The 19,259-nt window shown below is 40.3% G+C and overlaps 2 protein-coding genes across 4 annotated transcripts in view; both read left to right on the top strand.

The window, feature by feature from the left end:
• LOC308319678 (ubiquitin-conjugating enzyme E2 E1-like) overlaps positions 1–18,684 on the top strand; it is a 33,393-nt gene extending 14,709 nt beyond the window's left edge. Inside the window, exons 1-9 of one of the 2 annotated variants that reach the window (XM_080769800.1) lie at positions 13,663–13,673; positions 13,769–13,890; positions 14,916–15,013; positions 15,181–15,317; positions 16,378–16,502; positions 16,662–16,807; positions 17,183–17,285; positions 17,430–17,566; positions 17,651–18,684. In XM_080769800.1, the coding sequence (XP_080625926.1) occupies positions 13,846–13,890; positions 14,916–15,013; positions 15,181–15,317; positions 16,378–16,502; positions 16,662–16,807; positions 17,183–17,285; positions 17,430–17,566; positions 17,651–17,777 (918 nt within the window). In that variant the 5' untranslated portion in view covers positions 13,663–13,673; positions 13,769–13,845 and the 3' untranslated portion in view covers positions 17,778–18,684. Of the gene's footprint in view, positions 1–13,662; positions 13,674–13,768; positions 13,891–14,915; positions 15,014–15,180; positions 15,318–16,377; positions 16,503–16,661; positions 16,808–17,182; positions 17,286–17,429; positions 17,567–17,650 lie in introns of those variants that run through there. The other variant, XM_080769801.1, reaches the window with a different exon arrangement.
• Positions 284–7,253, top strand: mdp1 (magnesium dependent phosphatase 1). 2 transcript variants are annotated; one of them, XM_080769808.1, is made up of 7 exons: positions 284–413; positions 528–614; positions 704–767; positions 1,312–1,419; positions 2,438–2,545; positions 6,124–6,209; positions 6,410–7,253. In XM_080769808.1, the coding sequence occupies exons 2-7, from the start codon at positions 581–583 to the stop codon at positions 6,496–6,498; spliced, it is 489 nt and encodes a 162-aa protein (XP_080625934.1). In that variant the 5' UTR covers positions 284–413; positions 528–580; the 3' UTR covers positions 6,499–7,253. The 2 variants fall into 2 exon arrangements, with proteins under 2 accessions (XP_080625934.1, XP_080625933.1); XM_080769807.1 differs by lacking the exon at positions 284–413 and having other exon boundaries at positions 512–767.
• Positions 18,685–19,259: the final 575 nt, after the last annotated feature.

The raw sequence follows: 19,259 nt of genomic DNA, 5'->3' as shown, positions 1-19,259 counted from the left end.
AGAAAAAAGAAATAGAGAAGAAAGCAATAAGGAAGAGAAAATAAGTGCCATACGTTTATAGACATTTTGTCCAAGAAATATATCAGAGATGGACCGGAATAATATACGGACGTGTCACGTGTAACATATCTGATACAGGTACAGTACAGAGTTTGAGTTTCCATAACATAAGGCTGCCAAATCCTCAAAAAGCTGAAGAAAGGGTCAACATCTATCAGGTATGAATGAGCTAGCGACATCTGCTGGCTGGTGGATGCATGGCATCCAATGTTCTCAACATGGAAGAGTGTTGTAGCAACCAGAAAGATTAGATTAAAATATGACATTTATGAGTATGATAGCCTATATTATAATATGTACTTTACACTGATCCAGCGCTTACTACCTGGTGTATGTTACGTCCTGCCCTGCATGTAGTTATGTTGTACATGTTTTGTAAATGGTGCTATTAATGCTATAGCTAACGTATAGCTTGAAGTCACAATTTCATACTTTTGACTTCACTTCCGCCACTGCACTGTCATCAGAAACTGGAACCCGGCAGACGGTGATTCGATCCCCAAATCGCAGGTGTTGAGTTATGACAAACCCAAAGTTTGTAGTGTTCGACCTCGGTAAGTAAGCTAAGCTAACAATAGCTCTTGTATTTGTATTTCTGTGGAAATGATCTTCTGGACTGGAATCCGTGCTTTACTTGTTTCAGATTACACCCTCTGGCCCTTCTGGGTAGATACGCACGTAGATGCACCTTTTCACAAGGACAAAGAGTAAGTTAAACTGTTTGGAATGAATGAGATGTGCTGCACACACTAAATGTTGACTAGCCTATATACACGCAGATAATATTTTAAAATAGCATGGCCTAATAATTTAACAATGTCCCCCATGTGGCTGAAAGGTGAACATCTTATTGAGGTACTTGACTGGAGTACACCTCATACAACCAACCTCAACATTTAAATTCTGTTTCTGTCCCTCACCCTCAGATAAAGTTTAGTTGATACTAACTCTAACTCAATGCCTCACAATCACATACAATTAAGTAGTTATAACGGAATAACACAGCCAGTCTATCATGAACATATAGGCTACAATAAACAAATTAACCAGGCAGAATTTTGTGTAAAATAACGTTATGCTTTTGATACTGTACAGTTAGTTCGTTTTTTTGTTGTTTCTTTACCTCTCTTTTCTCTATACGCAGATTCTTGCATTGTGTGTTCCACTCCGCCTAACGAAATTGATAACTACATCTGTGTGCTGAGCTCCAATATTTCATCTATAATATTATATCTGTGTTTCTGTGTAAAGGGGAGTGGTGCGGGATGCAGGCCGCAAGTTAGTCTCTCTTTATAAGGACACAGTAGAGATCCTGAAAACTCTCCACAACCAGGGCATCACAATAGGAATAGCATCACGGTGAGTTATCAAGAAATTGTTATCCCTTAAAATTACCACCAGGGCTGTAACTATAAATTATGTTTTTATATGCCTATTTACACTTTCAATTAATAAGGTGTGTTGATCTATTCTACAGTGTAAAATATCTGCTATATTCATTACTTTGGAAAAATGTTTTCTATATAATAATGTAGCAGAGTGGCTCAGAGCCTCAGCCTGATGGCTTCAAAAGTATAATATCTCTCCCAGTCCACACCCAATGCCATCCCTTTGATCTAGTGGTTAAGATATTGGACTTTCACGTGGGAGACCCAAATTCGAATCCCGGGCGTTACATTGGTGCCTTGACCCGGATCGGTGTTTCCCATGGGAGGTCAAAACAAGGGGCGTGAGTGTAGCAGAGTGGCTCAGAGCCTCAGCCTGATGGCCTCAAAAGTATAATATCTCCCTTTGGTCTTTTGGAGGCCCGAATCCCGGGCTTTACAATGACAACAATAAAAGTGATAATTGAGGTGCGCTAGCCCTCCTGTCTCGCTTTCGGGAAATTACGTCATTTTACGCACTCTTATCATTATACATCAGCCAATCAAATCATCACATTCCGTGCTAAAAAACACACACACACACACACACACACACACACACACACACACACACACACACACACAAAGCTGTGCCATAGGAGGGGCTAGCGCCCCTAAAGAAAGCACCCTTGTGACACAAGGGTGCACATCATGTGACACATCATGTGACAGCCAAGTCTATGGACTTTCTAATGTTTGTTTAGACCACCAGAGTAAACAGCCAAGTCTATCTCTTCAGAGCACTTTGAACAAACATAGAGGAAACATAGAGGCTCCTTAATTTAATAAATATACTTTAAAACATTTATACTCTTGTGTGGACTCGCTTGTTTTGTCATACATCCCCTAGTGTATGACAGCCCCTCACTTCACACGAGTGTGATTGTTTTTGTATTATGGGAATACATGGTAGCTACAAACTCCTAAAGTAATGGCTCCCCTCTGTCTGTCAGCACCGGGGAAGTAGATGGAGCCAATCAGCTGTTGTCTCTCTACAATCTCAACCAGTACATCTCCTTCAAGGAAATATACCCTGGGTCAAAGGTCACTCACTTTAAAAAGTAAGTAATCGTTAAAGATGTGCCACAATTTTTGTATTTTTCCAGTTTTTCATGTGTCTATGAGGTGACAGTACTTCATCAGACACCCTGGAGTTGTTTTTATGTGCAATGGTGTATTAACTTTGTATTTAGGGTTTCTTCCTGGAGGCTAAACCTATGACAGTCAAACGGGCCACTGAAGTAAACAGTAATATAGTGACACCACACTATCAGCCCCTCCCCTAACCCCTCCCCCTTTATCATGCAACTACAGCTGTGGGTGCGGCTTCAGTTCAGGTGGATCACCACCCATCACCACCCACCAGGCAATCCAGGCATACTTAATAAACTGGTGGGCGTGTCCACATAAAAGCATGATTTTAACAAATACTGTACACTTTTTGGAAAAAGTTCTTCCCCCTTATATTGTAATAATACCTGATGATCATGTTTTAGGGTGGAAAAAAAAGGTGGCACTCCATCTTTAATAATGCATTCCCACTTGGTGAATGTTTCTAGATCATTATTTTTGAAGATGTTAAAAATTGTTCAAATAATCAATCAATTTTCGCGTGTCATTTTTGGAAAGAAATTTAAAATGTTCACCTAATAACATGCCCAAAATAGGGAGTAGGGACCCCAGGGTGAAAGTGTTTAGAACCCACCTCAGGAGGTGGTTTGAGCTGCAAGCTCAATGGTAACAAAGTGTAAATGCATTGCATCTACATTCCACCTACAACATCTACAGCAGTACAAATACAGTATCAAATCATTTTCTACAACTTTTACGCATTTGTCATTTTCCAGATGCAAATTCTATACCCACAAAAATATGTTAACCTCTTTCATCCTGGCATCCCTACTTTGGGCATGTCATTATAGACAAATTCAGAAATGAGTCTCATGGTCGCAGCTTACGTATTTCCTGTAGGTGGAGCCGACATAGCTGCGGCTTTATACCTCATACTTTATTCTTATAAAACATATAAAAATAAATTAATTAGTATTATAAGATATAAAAATAAGGAATATTATCATAAACAATTGGAACAGCACCGAAGTAACATCCAAGGTACATGGAAGATTTTGAATAGTATCATTAAAAAGGGCCAGGTAAGTAACAACTACCCAAATCATTTTATTAAAGATGACACTATTATAAATAATACCATAGAAAACAAAAACAAGAAGTCAACTGACTGTACAGACATAGATATGGCACTAATTAAAGACATCATAAATTGTATAGTTGCAAACTTGCACCATTCACATACATCTGCAATCAATCATTTTTAACTGGGGTCTTCCCAAACAGTATGAAGACTTCCAAAGTAGTTCCTATATTAAAAAATGGAGACAAATATAACTTCACAAACTACCGACCTATCTCTCTGCTGTCACAATTCTCAAAAATTCTAGAAAAACTGTTTGTGCTAAGGCTTGATAACTTCATAGAAAAACACAACTTATTAAGCAATCACCAGTATGGTTTTAGATCAAACAGGTCCACCTTTATGGCAGTCACGGAATTGGTAGAACATATATCAACAGCAATTGACAATAATGAATATACTGTAGGGGTCTTTATTGATCTGAGCAAGGCATTTGACACCATACATCATGGCCTGCTCCTAAAGAAAATGGAAAGATATGGTATACAAGGAACTGCAAATGCATGGCTGGAGAGCTACCTCGGCAACAGACAACAGTATGTATATGTTGTATGTATGAATAATGTTGAGTCTGAAAAACAAAACATCTCATATGGAGTCCCACAAGGCTCTGTACTTGGGCCCGAAACTGTTCATAATGTACATAAACGATATATGTGAAATAATGGAAAACTTAAATTGCGTATTGTTCGCGGATGACACAAGTCTGTACTGCTCAGGGGGGAGCCTCGAGCAGCTCCTGGACACAGTAGAAAAAGAGCTTAAAAAATGATTTGAAAAAATGGTTTGATATTAATAAACTGTCACTAAATCTAAGCAAAACCAAATTCATCATCTTTGGAAACAGGAAAATAGACAAACAGATCAAAATCAAGTTTGCCGATGTCGAAATCGAACAAGTACAAGACAGTAAATTTTTAGGAATTATAATTGACAACAAACTTAACTGGCATACACACATAAACAATGTAAGAACCAAAGTCTCTAAAACTATCGCAATACTGTATAAGATGAAACCCATTTTGGACCAGAAATCACTATACTTACTGCTCCCTCGTACTTCCGCACATCAGTTATTGTGTGGAAGTATGGGGGAGCAACTATAAAACAAACATCAACTCCATATTTCTTCTCCAAAAGAAAGCAATCCGAATTATAAATCACGCTGATTATTACACACCAACAAATCCACTTTTTATTCAGTCACACACCCTAAAATTGCATGATCTGGTAGACCTCTCAACAGCAGTTATAATGTATAAAGCACATACTGTAACAGACTGCTTCCGCACTGTGTCCAGGAGTTGTTCGAGGCTCGAGAGAGCAGGTACAATCTCAGGGGATTCGGCATATTCAGGGGGACTAAGGGCCGATTCATACTCCTATTTTACCGCTGTTTCGGCGCTGTAGTGCCGAAATGATTTCGGCTCGTCAGAAATTTTCAGTAGCACCGAAGAGCCGACTTTAGGACGGTACCCGCCCCCCTGAACCTCAAATGACGTCAAATTGTAGGCTCTACAGCGCCGAACCGACTTTTATTCGGCTCTAAAATAGGAGAGGTGTGTAAGAGGTGTGAAACTATGGAACGGCTTAGACAATTAATTGAAAAAGTGCGGCTCAATTAATACATTTAAAAGAATGTATAAATCTAAAATTATAGATAAGTATAGAACATTATAAACCTAGTATTTTTACTAATCATGTCTAAATCATATTAGTATGACAAAGTAATATAATAACTATATAATAATCATATATATAACATTCTTCTCATGTGCGACTCTGGATTCTGTGTGATCAAATCTGTCTTCTCCTGTGTATCCTTCTGTTTTACTTTTTCCTTGTGTTTTCTTTTGTGTTTGGTTGTTTGTTTTTTTGTTTTGTTTTGTTTTCATGTTTTTTTTCTTTTTTTTCTCTCTCTTCTGTTTTTTTCTCTGTCTGTTTTATGTCTGACCTTTCACTGCTTCGTCTCAACCATTACTCTATGGATCTGGTCTCAGCCACCGCGGTGTATTTTTTGACATTCCGTTTTTCTCCAAAGTTGAATGTTGCCACTACTGTTGGAGCAGCCATAAACTACACAGGTTCATTCTGATGTTCTGGGCATTTTTGTAAAGTTAGTGTTAGTAAAAAGCAGGTAAAAGAGTAACGTTTGAGCAGAGGTTGAAAAATAAGTACCAATTCACAACACATCACAATGCACTGTGAGCATGCAGCTGTGCATCAAATTAAACATTTTTATTGGCTTTAGTAACCAAAAATGAGCGTTTACAGAGTGATATAACTAACATTGATTGATTGAATAGTTAACAGTTTGAATGGACAAGCACAGGGAATTACAGTACATGCTAGATCTGATTGAAATGTTTTTGTTTTAGTATGTAAATCCACTTAGCACACCCTCATGTGGCATTTTGTCTTCTCCAGGTTGCAAGCAGACAGTGGTTTCCAATACAGTGACATGATGTTCTTTGATGACGAGTCGAGGAACATCTTAGATGTCGGTAAATTAGGTACAGTAGCCTACTTTCCAACCTCGAAGCATTGCAATGTGTCTCTGTCTGTGTAACAGTATGTGCTGTGTGGAAGACACTGTCTCCCCTTGGGGTTTGACACTATTTTGAGAATACTTTTGGCCTATAGTTGTTGGGATGGGAATCATCAAATTCAAGTCTTAAGTGCTAACTTCATTTGGGTATCTCTCCCTGTCCAGGTGTCTACTGTGTCCTGGTGCGTGATGGCGTCACCATGAAGCAAGTCAATGAAGAGCTAATGAGCTTCTCCTCCAAAAGACCCACATAAAGGCTTGACATGGATACCATTCTTCTTCCATAGTTCCAGGTCTTTTTGTTCTTTACTAAAATGCTGCTATGCTGTTGTACCCATAGATATATACATGTGGATGCCTCATTGGCCGATGCCGTTCATCGGCGAACCATATCTTGTTTGGTTTGTTACAAATGTCAAACTTGTACTTATGTTATGGTCTTTTGAAAACCTATATTATTATATATGATACTTGATTTAATAATATAGGGTCATAGATAATAACCGTAATGGTTAAAAAAAAAAGAACAGTTTCAGTCTCAGGTAGTTGTATCCAACTATGCATCTGTGGTAAGCTGCCCTACTAAATATAGGGGTACCATTAACGTGCAGGCCAGTGACCAATGAAACGTCCACATTGATGTCTATGGTTGTATAAATCCCTTTCCCCCCCCCATTTTACCTCCTCAATGATGATTTCCTGTTTTTGGCTATATAGATGTGTATATTCATATGTTTCTAAATGTTTTGATGAATTGAAAATGGTGGGCCCTGTTGTAAACAAGTGTAATGCTTGTCAACTCACAGTTAACAGTTTTTGTATTGAGCTGTACTTGAAATGTACACTAGGTGGGAGCGTGACACTGTTTCATTAAAAGGACTGTTGCACATCTATGACTAATCTATTCTTCACAGAGAGAGAGTATAGTTTTGGTTTTTAATACATTTTAAAGGACATAATATCCAAACTCAAACTTTATACATGCTCATGTTCTGTATAATTAAATTGTTTGAGTATACGTATCCTGTCTTTGCTTTTAGTGATTAGCCTAATTATTCAACAAATTATTATTTTGCATTTCATGCAAATGCAATCTAACTATAATTATATTGTTTTAATTACTTATTCTAATAACTTCCAAAACAATATATAGTTAAGTTTGAAAACAGTTGTGGAAATATTAATTAAATTGTTAGTATTCCATGAACACATTTTCCCTATTTTGTAGTTTTTCGAAAATGCTGGAAACGTTTGTGGCACTATGCATATGTGGCCTTTACAATAATTGTATATTGATTGCAGTCGCTCCTTCTGGTCTCGCTCTTTCATGATTTCCACCTGCCATTGAAACATCTGGTGAAGTTCCTCCCCTTCGCTCTCCAGGGAGCACAGAGATTACAGTACATGCCCTCCTGCGGGTTTGACGAGGAGCTGGTCTAGCTCTGGAATGAAGACCTGTCAGGCCACAGTAGGTGGCAACCGTGGCACAGTATAGTGGCAGCGTTGTTATGAGAGTTGACTATCTCACTGCATACTTTATCTGTAGACTAGAGGAAGAAAGAAAGAAACACATGACGGGAAGCAATTTCGATTAAATGATGGCACTTAGGTTGATGGCAGCATTATTCCACAGAAACAGTGTTCAGTCAGTGCATTCCTCCCCCGGATTCCACTTTGTGTCGGTATTCACTTCCTCATCTAGGTCTGCCGCTGCGGGATGGTTTTCGCTTCATCGCTGCCTAAGGCTCATGTCAGAGCCTGCCCTAGTAGTGGTTCTCAAATTGGGGTTTCATTTTGTAATTTCAAATATTCAATGTCTTTGTATCCTGGATGGCGAGACATGATAATATCAGTTTCTACTAGAAGTTAGAACTGATTGAAAATAACTTTTGCAGTATATTGATAAGGTTCAAATATTAGTGGCACCCCAGGACTGGTGTCAAGGTGGGCACCCACTTTGAGAATTATTAAAGTACCACAGACGAAAAACAGTCTGTTCAAATTTCATTCTGACCCCTCCACTCCCTTATCTATCATTTATACATTATGGATAAATAATGTGGACTGTTTTTCGTCTGTAACGTTTGAGCAGAGGTTGAAAAATAAGTACCAATTCACAACACATCACAATGCACTGTGAGCATGCAGCTGTGCATCAAATTAAACATTTTTATTGGCTTTAGTAACCAAAAATGAGCGTTTACAGAGTGATATAACTAACATTGATTGATTGAATAGTTAACAGTTTGAATGGACAAGCACAGGGAATTACAGTACATGCTAGATCTGATTGAAATGTTTTTGTTTTAGTATGTAAATCCACTTAGCACACCCTCATGTGGCATTTTGTCTTCTCCAGGTTGCAAGCAGACAGTGGTTTCCAATACAGTGACATGATGTTCTTTGATGACGAGTCGAGGAACATCTTAGATGTCGGTAAATTAGGTACAGTAGCCTACTTTCCAACCTCGAAGCATTGCAATGTGTCTCTGTCTGTGTAACAGTATGTGCTGTGTGGAAGACACTGTCTCCCCTTGGGGTTTGACACTATTTTGAGAATACTTTTGGCCTATAGTTGTTGGGATGGGAATCATCAAATTCAAGCTGTCTTAAGTGCTAACTTCATTTGGGTATCTCTCCCTGTCCAGGTGTCTACTGTGTCCTGGTGCATGATGGCGTCACCATGAAGCAAGTCAATGAAGAGCTAATGAGCTTCTCCTCCAAAAGACCCACATAAAGGCTTGACATGGATACCATTCTTCTTCCATAGTTCCAGGTCTTTTTGTTCTTTACTAAAATGCTGCTATGCTGTTGTACCCATAGATGTGGATGCCTCATTGGCCGGTGCCGTTCATCGGCGAACAATATCTTGTTTGGTTTGTTACAAATGTCAAACGTATCCACTATGTAGAATTCTACAGTACTAGTATACTTGGCCCTATGGTGTGGCCTAGAACAGATCACAACGGTCAGTTAGGAATGAAACCCAGTCTTTCTGCCGTGTGGAAAGCCTTGTAATGCAAGGGTACTCCCTTTCTAGCTTTGGTACCCAGGCTTTTACTCCAAAGTGTCACTCCAAATGTGGTGAGGTCGGTGTTCTCCACTGTTTTCTACCGGGTAGGGGAGGCGGGGGCGGGTGCTCAGATCGGTGACCCAATAGGATCCACCACCTTGTACTCGCCGGCACCTGCCCCTCTAGACCTATAATCATACAGGCTGGGGCAGGCTACTCCCCTTCATGTGTGGCTGTACCCAATTGACTCCGACCACTGCATTTTCCAGTGGAGACCTAAAAACATTTGTGTTGCCATGGCAACTATGACAACAACACGACTGTAACTGTGACGCAACATCTTGAGAATGTTTGGTGTATAAGTACGCCATATTACACATATTATACCAAAGTAGCACTCAAACAGCAGCTGACCAGTAAAACTGCACACATTGCAGCCTCTCAGATTCCTCTCAGATTACAGTATATGTCTATATATATTTACATAAGAAGAGAAGCTGAATAACTGAAACCTAATAATTACAACAATGTTACACGATAAAGTGTTTGGTGTTGGTTTTATGGCCGCCGCTGCCTCTATGTTTGGTTACTCTTACATGCAGAAAGAGAAGGCCTTTGAGGAATTGAACCAGACCTTCTTCAGGATGAAGAATGAATGGGAAGAGTCAAAGGAAAAACTGATTGAAAGTCTCTTCTCACAAGAAGAGAAGATTAAAGACATGGAGGAAGAGAGGAAAACCAGAGTTCTCAAGATCCTGAAAACAGAAGAGAAGATTAAGGAAATGGCGCAAGAGAGGGAGCAGGAGAGGAAGGAATGGGAGGAGGATCGACTCCAACTGATTAGAGTAAAGGCGGAACTGTCTCAAAGCTTCCTCTATGCTGATGTGAACCCCATCAAGAAGAATGAAAGGGAGGACGATAGACTCCAACTGATTAGAGACAAGGGTGCACTGTCTCAAAAGTGCCTGCCTGCAGAGAAGGATGAAGACACAATCCGTCAGACCCTCATCGAGAAGAATGAAAGGGAGGACGATAGACTCCAACTCATTAGAGAAACGGATGCACTGTCTCAGAAGATTCTGTCTGCAGAGAAGGATGAAGACGTGAACCAAACCCCCATCAAAAAGAATGAAAGGGAGGACGATAGACTCCAACTCATTAGAGAAACTGATGCACTGTCTCAGAAGATTCTGTCTGCAGAGAAGGATGAAGACGTGAACCAAACCCCCATCAAGCAGAATGAAAGGGAGGACGATAGACTCCTACTCATTAGAGAAACGGATGCACTGTCTCAGAAGATTCTGTCTGCAGAGAAGGATGAAGACGTGAACCAAACCCCCATCAAGCAGAATGAAAGGGAGGACGATAGACTCCAACTCATTAGAGAAACGGATGCACTGTCTCAAACGTTCCTCTCTGCAGAGAAAGATGAAGACGTGATGAATGAGATGAAGACAGAGAAGTTTGTCCAGAAAATGGAAGAGATGGAGAACGTTCAAGAGAACAAGACCCCCATTGAGAAGAATGAATGGAAGGAGGAGGCGAAAGACAAACTGCTTGAAAATGTCCTTTTGCCAGGAGAGAAGAATGAAGACGTAGAGGATGACATGAAGACCAGAGAACTCTCATCCAAGAATATGGATGAGAAGATTAAATACATGGAGGAGGAATGGGGGGAGGAGAAGAAACGGGAAGAGATACTCCAACTGATTGGAGGAAGAGAGTCATTGTCTCTACGCTTCCTCTCTGCAGAGCAGGAAAGTGAAGATGTGACAAACAAGATGAAGACAACAGGGGTCCATGAAATGGAAGAGATGGAGGATGTTCAAAAGTGGACAAACCAGTTCTCAAATGTGTGTGAACTCACAATGGATGTAAAAACAGCAAACAGATACCTGTATCTGTCAGAGAACAACAGAAAGGTGATACGAAAGGTGACACGTGACAAGTTGTATCGTTCAGACAGTTTTGTCAGTTTTGACTATTGGCAGCAGGTTATGTGCAGAGAGGGTCTGACTGAACGCTGTTACTGCGTGGTAGAATGGGGGGGAACGGTTTCTATAGCAGTGACATACAAAGGAATCAAGAGGACAGGATGGCATGATGATGGTCTGTTTGGAAACAATGACAAGTCCTGGAGTCTGGAATGCACTCTGGAAAGGTACACTGTCTGTCACAATAAGAAGAAAACTGTCCTCGCTGTCCGTCCTTCTGGCTCCAATAGAGTAGGAATGTATCTGGACTATCATGCTGGCATTCTATCTTTCTACAGAGTCTCTGACACACGGACCCAACTGCACACCTTCCTGTCCACATTCACTGAACCGCTCTACCCAGGTTTCTGGCTTGGTAATGACTCCTATGTGTCTCTGTTAGATAGAGAAAATGACCTTCAAACCTCCTCACAGACACTGGTGGCCAAGTCAGCTTCTGGCATACAGGCAGAGCTGTAAATGGTAAATGGACTGCTTATATAGCGCCTTTTGCCAAATCGCTTTACGATGTATTTCACGTTCACACACAGACAGCCAGAGGAGACGATTAAAGGCTTAATCGGGAGAAGAGTTCAGTGTCTTGTTCAAGGACACTTTAAAATCTTAAATGAAGATAGGAATAGAACCAACAACCTTCCGATTTCAAGATGGCCACCCCCTGAGCCCCACTACTCTACCTCATTAGCTACTGCCGCCCACTACGTGGTTGGCTGAATTGGAGAAGAGGCCACCTGTGTGAATGCTTCTCAAAACAAAGCTCCAGAAGTGACCAAGTGGTGGCTGGTGATATTGAGGACCAGGACCCTACGGCCATTTACAGGCAGCCCTCCATGGGCAGACAGGATAGGTAACCGGCGGTTCTCAGTGCCCGCTGGCAGCAGGGACAGGCAGGAGCGTATTCCCACATCTGCCCCCCACAAATCAATAAAAAGGGATTAAAGTAATTGTTGGCAATTCAATCAATATGCAATGTTTAAGATTATAAAACAAATAACACACATTACGACAAATTAATTGTTATGAATGAGATAATGTATGTGGTGGTGGGGCTATTAGAAAGAAGAAGAAAGATGAGGAAGAAAGGAGAAGAATGTATATTTCCTATCCCTCCATCCCTACACTGTATGACATTGTGCCCCACCACACCCTCCCGTAGGAGATCGCACCTACCTTTTCACCTTTTGTGTGCACTGCTAGTAGGCTAAGGAAGACTCTGACTATCTCCCCAATCTATCACAGTTGACTATGATGGGTGCACATGCATATACTTCCTAGTTTTTTTTTTGCCGGTTATAGTTACAGGAGTGCATATGGTGTGTGACATGAAATGTACGCTTACCATAAACATTTGTTTAGACATCATTACCATCTTTACTGTTCAAAGGGAAATGTTTCTCACTTCACCTTGTCAACTGTTTGGGTATACTCTGAGGCTTATCTTGCAAACCACTGTACTTTTTTTGTTTGTTTTTGTTTAGTTTTTTGTTCTAGTCTATTCATATTTTTTTTTATAGTTTATTTATTTCATAATAGAAGTGGTCAGCCTGAAACATTGTCTAGTCATGTATCATAGATGTCATAGATGACACTGACCACATGAAGTCAACATGCTAGCCAAGCGTTTTTGTCTCCACCAGCTGAAGGCATGGGAGAGTTTGTTTTGCACTCTGTCCGTGTGTGTGTGTGTCCGTCCGTCTGCGTACAGCTAATCTCCGGCACCGTTGGCCCGGTCGATCCCAAACTGTGCACACACAATCCCTGGATGCCAGCGACGAACCTCTGCCCCGATTTTTTCAACAATGGCCTGTTATAGCACCACCATGAGGCAGATTTTTGCAAAACACATTTCTTTACATTACTCTTATCAATACATCACGCAAATTGGTATACGCCATCTCTACAGGCATTCAATACGGACCTGTCCGCAACAAAATGCCTCAAATCATTAACACAGCATGTGATTTCTGTGAAATTATTCACAGACACATTCCCACTAGACAGAGGACGAAATACCACATCTGCCGATTATAGCGCCTCTTACACATTTTATCCATACATCACAAAAAACCGGTATGCACTATCTCCATAGTCATGTGATCAACATGCATCTGTCCGCTCTCCCATATTCCACCCTGATTGGCTAAGATCGCCTTCCAAAGTTTGCAAGATTGGTCCATTTTGAACACAATGGGCTGTATTTTGCGTGTCTTAAGTACCAGGTCTTATTCCCTAACTTGAGTAAACTAAAGACCTGGAGGCGTGATCAATGCCATTTGGCTATTCTGAGTGGCCAAAGAGCATTGATCACACCTCCAGGTCTTTACTTTTTACTTTTCAACTACGCGACTTTAATTTTCAATTACGCGACTTTAATTTTCAATTACGCGACTTTTTGGCAAATTAACAATTAGCAATTCAACAGGTACCGAGCATTCAGCATGCATGCTACTTTAACACTTTATATCTATGTGTAGAACTACTGGAGCCTATCTCACAACTGAATGCATGTGGTTTCAGGTGGTTGCTGTTTCAAACCAGAGACGAGCATCGACGGCCTGAAGCTGTTTGAGATTGAGACGGTTCTTTCTCTGGAGATGAGGAAACCCAAAGACAAACTCGATCCATCTACCCTCACTGTGGTTTGTTACAATACTTCACAATTACAGATGCCGGGATTAACAGTAAACTGTAACTAGTTTGTTTTCTTGCTGCTGCTTGCTGCTGTTTATTTAAAAATCACACCTGTGTGAATCATACATCATCATGACGTAAAATAGACACTACGCCTATTTGCTCAGACACTATGATGTAAACTTCTCAATTGTCAATGGGAATTTAATATTTGTGTAAGACAAAAATAAACATTAAGCCGATTCATTTGCTCAGACACTATGACGTAAAATTCTCCATTCATTGTCAATGGGAATTTATTAATTTAATGTTTGTGTAAGACAAAAATATGCCGATTTGTTCAGACGTAAAATTATCCATTCATAGTTAATGCGCCCCTCAAAAAATATACGATAGTGTACTTTAATTAATGGCAATGGCTAACTATGATTGACTAATGACATTTTGGTAGATTTGGAACATTCATAATATGATTGTCTAAAGGGGAAAGTCTGGGCTTTAGAAAAATATAGATATTCTGTATCCCATCGTGCATCTATCTGGACATACATACCCACAGCAAGCACGGTCAGGACCTGGACGAATCGGTGACGTCTCGATTGGGACCAGATCAAGTCAAACCAAGACTAGTCAGATCTGACCCAGAATATCACCTGATTTCAACCAACATAAATTTTACCCACTAAGACAGACGTCCCTGGATGAATCAGGGAGAGTCTGATCGAGGCCCAGATCAACTTAAGTCATATCATAACTAGTCAGATCTGGCCCAGAATAAGCTATATTATTTCAACTGGTGAAGACGTCCTGGAAATTACGTAAAGATCTGGCCTAGTCCTGAACGTCACCGGTGTCACTGGAGGACGTCATCATGACGTAATTTGGCTTGCTGGGTACTGTAGTAAGGACGCCACCTCAGAGTGTGCACTCTATTAGCCCTTCAGGTGAAAAATCCAGTCATTTTTTGTCAGTTCAAGTGATTGAACATGGTGGCTTATCACATTCTAATGATGCTATTGATTATCATTTACAGAGTATTTTAAGAAGCCTCTTTGCCAGTCGTGGATATGATGAATTCCCAGAACCTTCACTGCCAAAGGAGTTGGACAACAAAGTGACAATGACAGAGAAGTAAATGATGGAAGAAGTCATATTCAAAAAATTAATTACGTTTTGGCAAATATTCAATATAGAAAAGTTTATTTTACAGATATTTGAAAAACATACATTCCCTCAAACAGTGCTCTCTCTACACAACCATTGCATTTTTAACAAAAAGTATAACATTTATTTTGTAGTGCTCTGAAAAAGAGGATTCAGGAGTGTAAGAGTGGGCGTTTCATGGAGAAGGACAAACGCATCCTGGAGGAGTTGAAGAGTCTGCACTGTGATCCCCATCCATTTTTCTCCATCTTTCCATCAGAGTCAGACTTCAGTAAGTGGCCACAATAGTCTCTCATTTGGTAACTGATCAGAGAATTGGTCACCGAGTTTTGGTCATTTGAAGTGTTAAACACTGCTGTAATACTGCTGTAGTGGCCCATACAATGTGCAATTTAGTATTTTTTTTATGTGCATGTGACTAATCTCATATCAGACCCCTGAACAGTGTTTGTGGCAAGGTTTGGTGCCACACATGGAGGTCAGTTTGGGCTGAAAGTCACAGACTGGCCACAATTATTTATACAATTCACTATTTTTGTAGACATGTCTGTATGCTGAACATCAACTGTGATTTGTGTAGCTTCGTTCAAACTACCTACAGATAAAGCCTGCGGCCATTGTTATGACCGTGGTATGTGTGTGTGTGTGTGTGTGTGTGTGTGTGTGTGTGTGTGTGTGTGTGTGTATGTACGTGCGTGTGCGTGTGTCTGTGTGTCTGTCTGTGTCTGTCTGTCTGTCTGTCTGTCTGTCTGTCTGTCTGTCTGTCTGTCTAAGCTTTCCGACCTTCACCTGTGATTTTGAAGTGTATTGACCAAAAGGATAACATTGCAAATATGGGTGACATAAATTGTGTTTCTAATTTCTATACAAGGTGGTCAAACCTCTGTAAAAGGATGAGGATCTTGGTTATCCATCTATTAATAATGCCCCTCCTCCGCCATTATTACAGAGAAATCAGCTTGGTTTGAACACATTGTAAGGATTCCCCCAAGTCTATGTGGCATGTACTAGTACAGCACCCAGGTGCAGACAAGTTGGAAGGATCTCAACCGGGGTGATCGGTTTATTTTTCAAACGCAGTTCTTATATGAAGAGATCTAAAATCCCCCTATGGGGATTATAATGCAAATAAAAAATACATGAACCTGGGGACTGACGCCCTCTACCGACAGTGACGTCAGGACTTCGGTGCTCTTTAATATATATTGGTAACAGTTGTGCTATAGTCTATATCGTTCTAGCACTCTCTAGCAATTCTGATAAGTAAGTGATTTGGAAGCTAACTTAAAAATTCAGCAGTCAACCCTTAATGTTCCTTTTAAACTTTTCAGCCTTCTGGAAGCTGGCCATGGAAGGTCCTCCTGACACACCGTATGAGAAAGGAGTCTTTGAGCTCTACTGCCAGTTTGGTCCTGACTATCCTGTGAAACCTCCTCTGGTCCGCTTCGTCACACGTGTATCCTCATCATTACATCAGTCATGAACGCACACTGATATTATATTCAAAGTAATATATATATTTGTTTGATCCCAAGTTGATATCATATGACAATATTAAATACAATGTATCGGAACTCATAGCAATTCAAACGTTGTTTTCTTAACCTAAGCATAGATACATCACTGCAACATCAACAGCGTGGGTCGAATCTGCCACAATATATTTGACCGTAACTACAACGCCCAAATCACCATGAGAGAAATCCTGGACGCCATATATGGACTGCTCATCGCCCCCGAGCCTGAAGACCCCCTGGACAGGTTGTTTTTAAGACTTTGATTTAAAGTCTTTCATACACAAAGTCAATTGACAGACAGTGCTTTGCATAAGGCATAAATAGGCAAATTAAATGTGTCAAGGAAAGGCATGCTTTTTTTTTCGGGTTTTGCCTTTATTGAGAGATTTTACAGTATTTCGATGGAAAGGGGGAGAGAGATGGGGGGGGGAAGACATGTGGCAACGGTCGTCGGGATCGGGACTCGAACCCGCGACATGCCGTCAATCCAGCCTAGGTGCCTGGACTGCTCGACCGACGACCAGGCCAATGCATGCTTTTTATACATTATGTTGGTAACTGTATATTGATTTAATCATGTGTTTAAAATGAATACAGTATGTATCTTTCCCTTTGGAAGCATTTTGGCGGAGGACTTCTTGACCAGCCGTGATAGATACAATCAAGCAGCCAAGGAGAATACAGAAAAAAATGCCGGGACCTCAATTGATGATGTGGAGAAGGTGATGAGTTATTCCTTTTAGTGAAATTATGATATGGACTTGTTGTAGATCATTGGACAACTTACCTACTAAACTTAGATCATTGGACAACTTACCTACTAAACTTAACTACATTATTTTCATTTCATTCTTATTCATTGAAAGAAACTGGTGGGTCAAAGTCCGGATGCTCCACCCCAACATCTGATCTGTCCACTGACTAAGAAGATGTTTAGGGACCCTGTGATAACAACATATGGAGATATATACGAACGAAATGCCATTGAGAAATACCTCAAAAAGTAAGGTCTGCCCCCACCCCAGACAGAAATGTCTCGCTGGCGGGATTGTCTTGTATTCTAATTTATTGAACATTGTTTTTCCAGGCATGGAAATCATGATCCCATTGTTGGCAAAAGCCGTCTTCTCAGAAGAACTGACCTTAAACCAGACCAAGACATGAAGAAAATGGTGAAGAAGCGCCGTTCCTATCAAATTGGAACCTGGGTGTAGAAGGAGAGCGGAATGGTGGATCTGAGGGTATACAGTAGGCCAAACACTGGACAGTGTTGGCGGGTAACCTCACAATAACACATTAACACTTGTTCCATCATGATGTGAGGGATTTCTATTTCAGTTAAGTTCTTCATTACCAGTTAGGGGTTCTTTTTCATCCCATCACATCACAAGTGAAACCTGTGTGAAACTTTACACTACATTTTCTTCTATTACTGCCTTTTGCACTGAACTTGATGTACATGATGTGGCGAGCTGCACACAAACAATCATGTCATGTTTGGATTTAGTTTTTTTCTTCTTTATTAATTAATGTACTTTAAATTTCTTTAAAAGGTAACACTAAGAATGCCAGCATTTATGATCAAATATTTTCAGTACTGCAGCGATATTTCTTTTTGCGGCTTTCGCCTTTATTTTTTGATATTGTTTACAGAGGGACAGACAGTAAATGGGAGAGAGAAATTGGGGAGTGACATGCAGTAAAGGCCGTCGGGATCGGGACTCGAACCTGCGGCACACTGCCAGACTTGGTGCTGGACTGCTGAGCCACGGCCCAGGCCGCAGCAATATTTCTTAAGATAATTTGTTCATGGTTCTTGTTATGGTGTACTGTATGTTAAAATAAAATTAGCATGCAATACCAGCATTATATTATTATTATAATTGATTAATGATGATACATTACATTTACATTTATTTTTTAGTTTTTTTCTTTTAAATGTGTGGTCTGCCAAAAAACATGGCAGGATTGCACATTCTGTATTGTGCATCAAAGTCCTCCATATTTGGGGGTGGTGATGGTGGTGGTATGACTTCAGTGCGCGCTGGGTTTTGTGACCCTCATAAAGGTATTATGTTTATGATGGATGTGGCAATATTGCATTTTATGTCTACCTTACTTCAACCTGTGTTTTTCCAGTCCCTATAATTAAAATGAATGACCATTAGGTGTCGTCAATGCACAGCGTCTGATCAATAGTTGAAATGTCAATTTTGATTGATTGATTGATTGAAATATTTATTAACAGTTTGCAGAATTACAGTAGGCCTACATTTCAAGAGAGGAATGGGCCGGACCCTGGGCGCAGGGTCCGGCCCATTCCTCTCTGTTATGTCATATGACGAGCATTTAACTTTTAATATCACAATTATTGTAGCTAATCTTTAACTGAATCTGGAAGTATTCCTTTATTAAATGATTCTTCATAGTCTGGAATTGTAACTGATCAATTTTCTTTTGTGACTTTCGCCTTTAATTTATATGGAGGGACAGTCAGTGGTGTAAACTTTATTTATATAGCACATTTCATACATAAAATGCAACTCTGTCACATTCTGTCTCTCCCTCAGTCTCCACACTGGCCTCCCATATCCCATTCCAGCACACCCAGTTCCATTTACACACCTGTCAACTACCTAATCAGCCCAGCAGTGAACACTTCTCCAATCAACCTGCTCACTATAAAACTGGACTCA

This window comes from Protomyctophum bolini (assembly GCF_963924005.1).
Source record: "Protomyctophum bolini genome assembly, chromosome: 8".
NCBI lineage: Eukaryota > Metazoa > Chordata > Actinopteri > Myctophiformes > Myctophidae > Protomyctophum > Protomyctophum bolini.
This window is presented reverse-complemented; position numbering and strand designations above follow the sequence as displayed.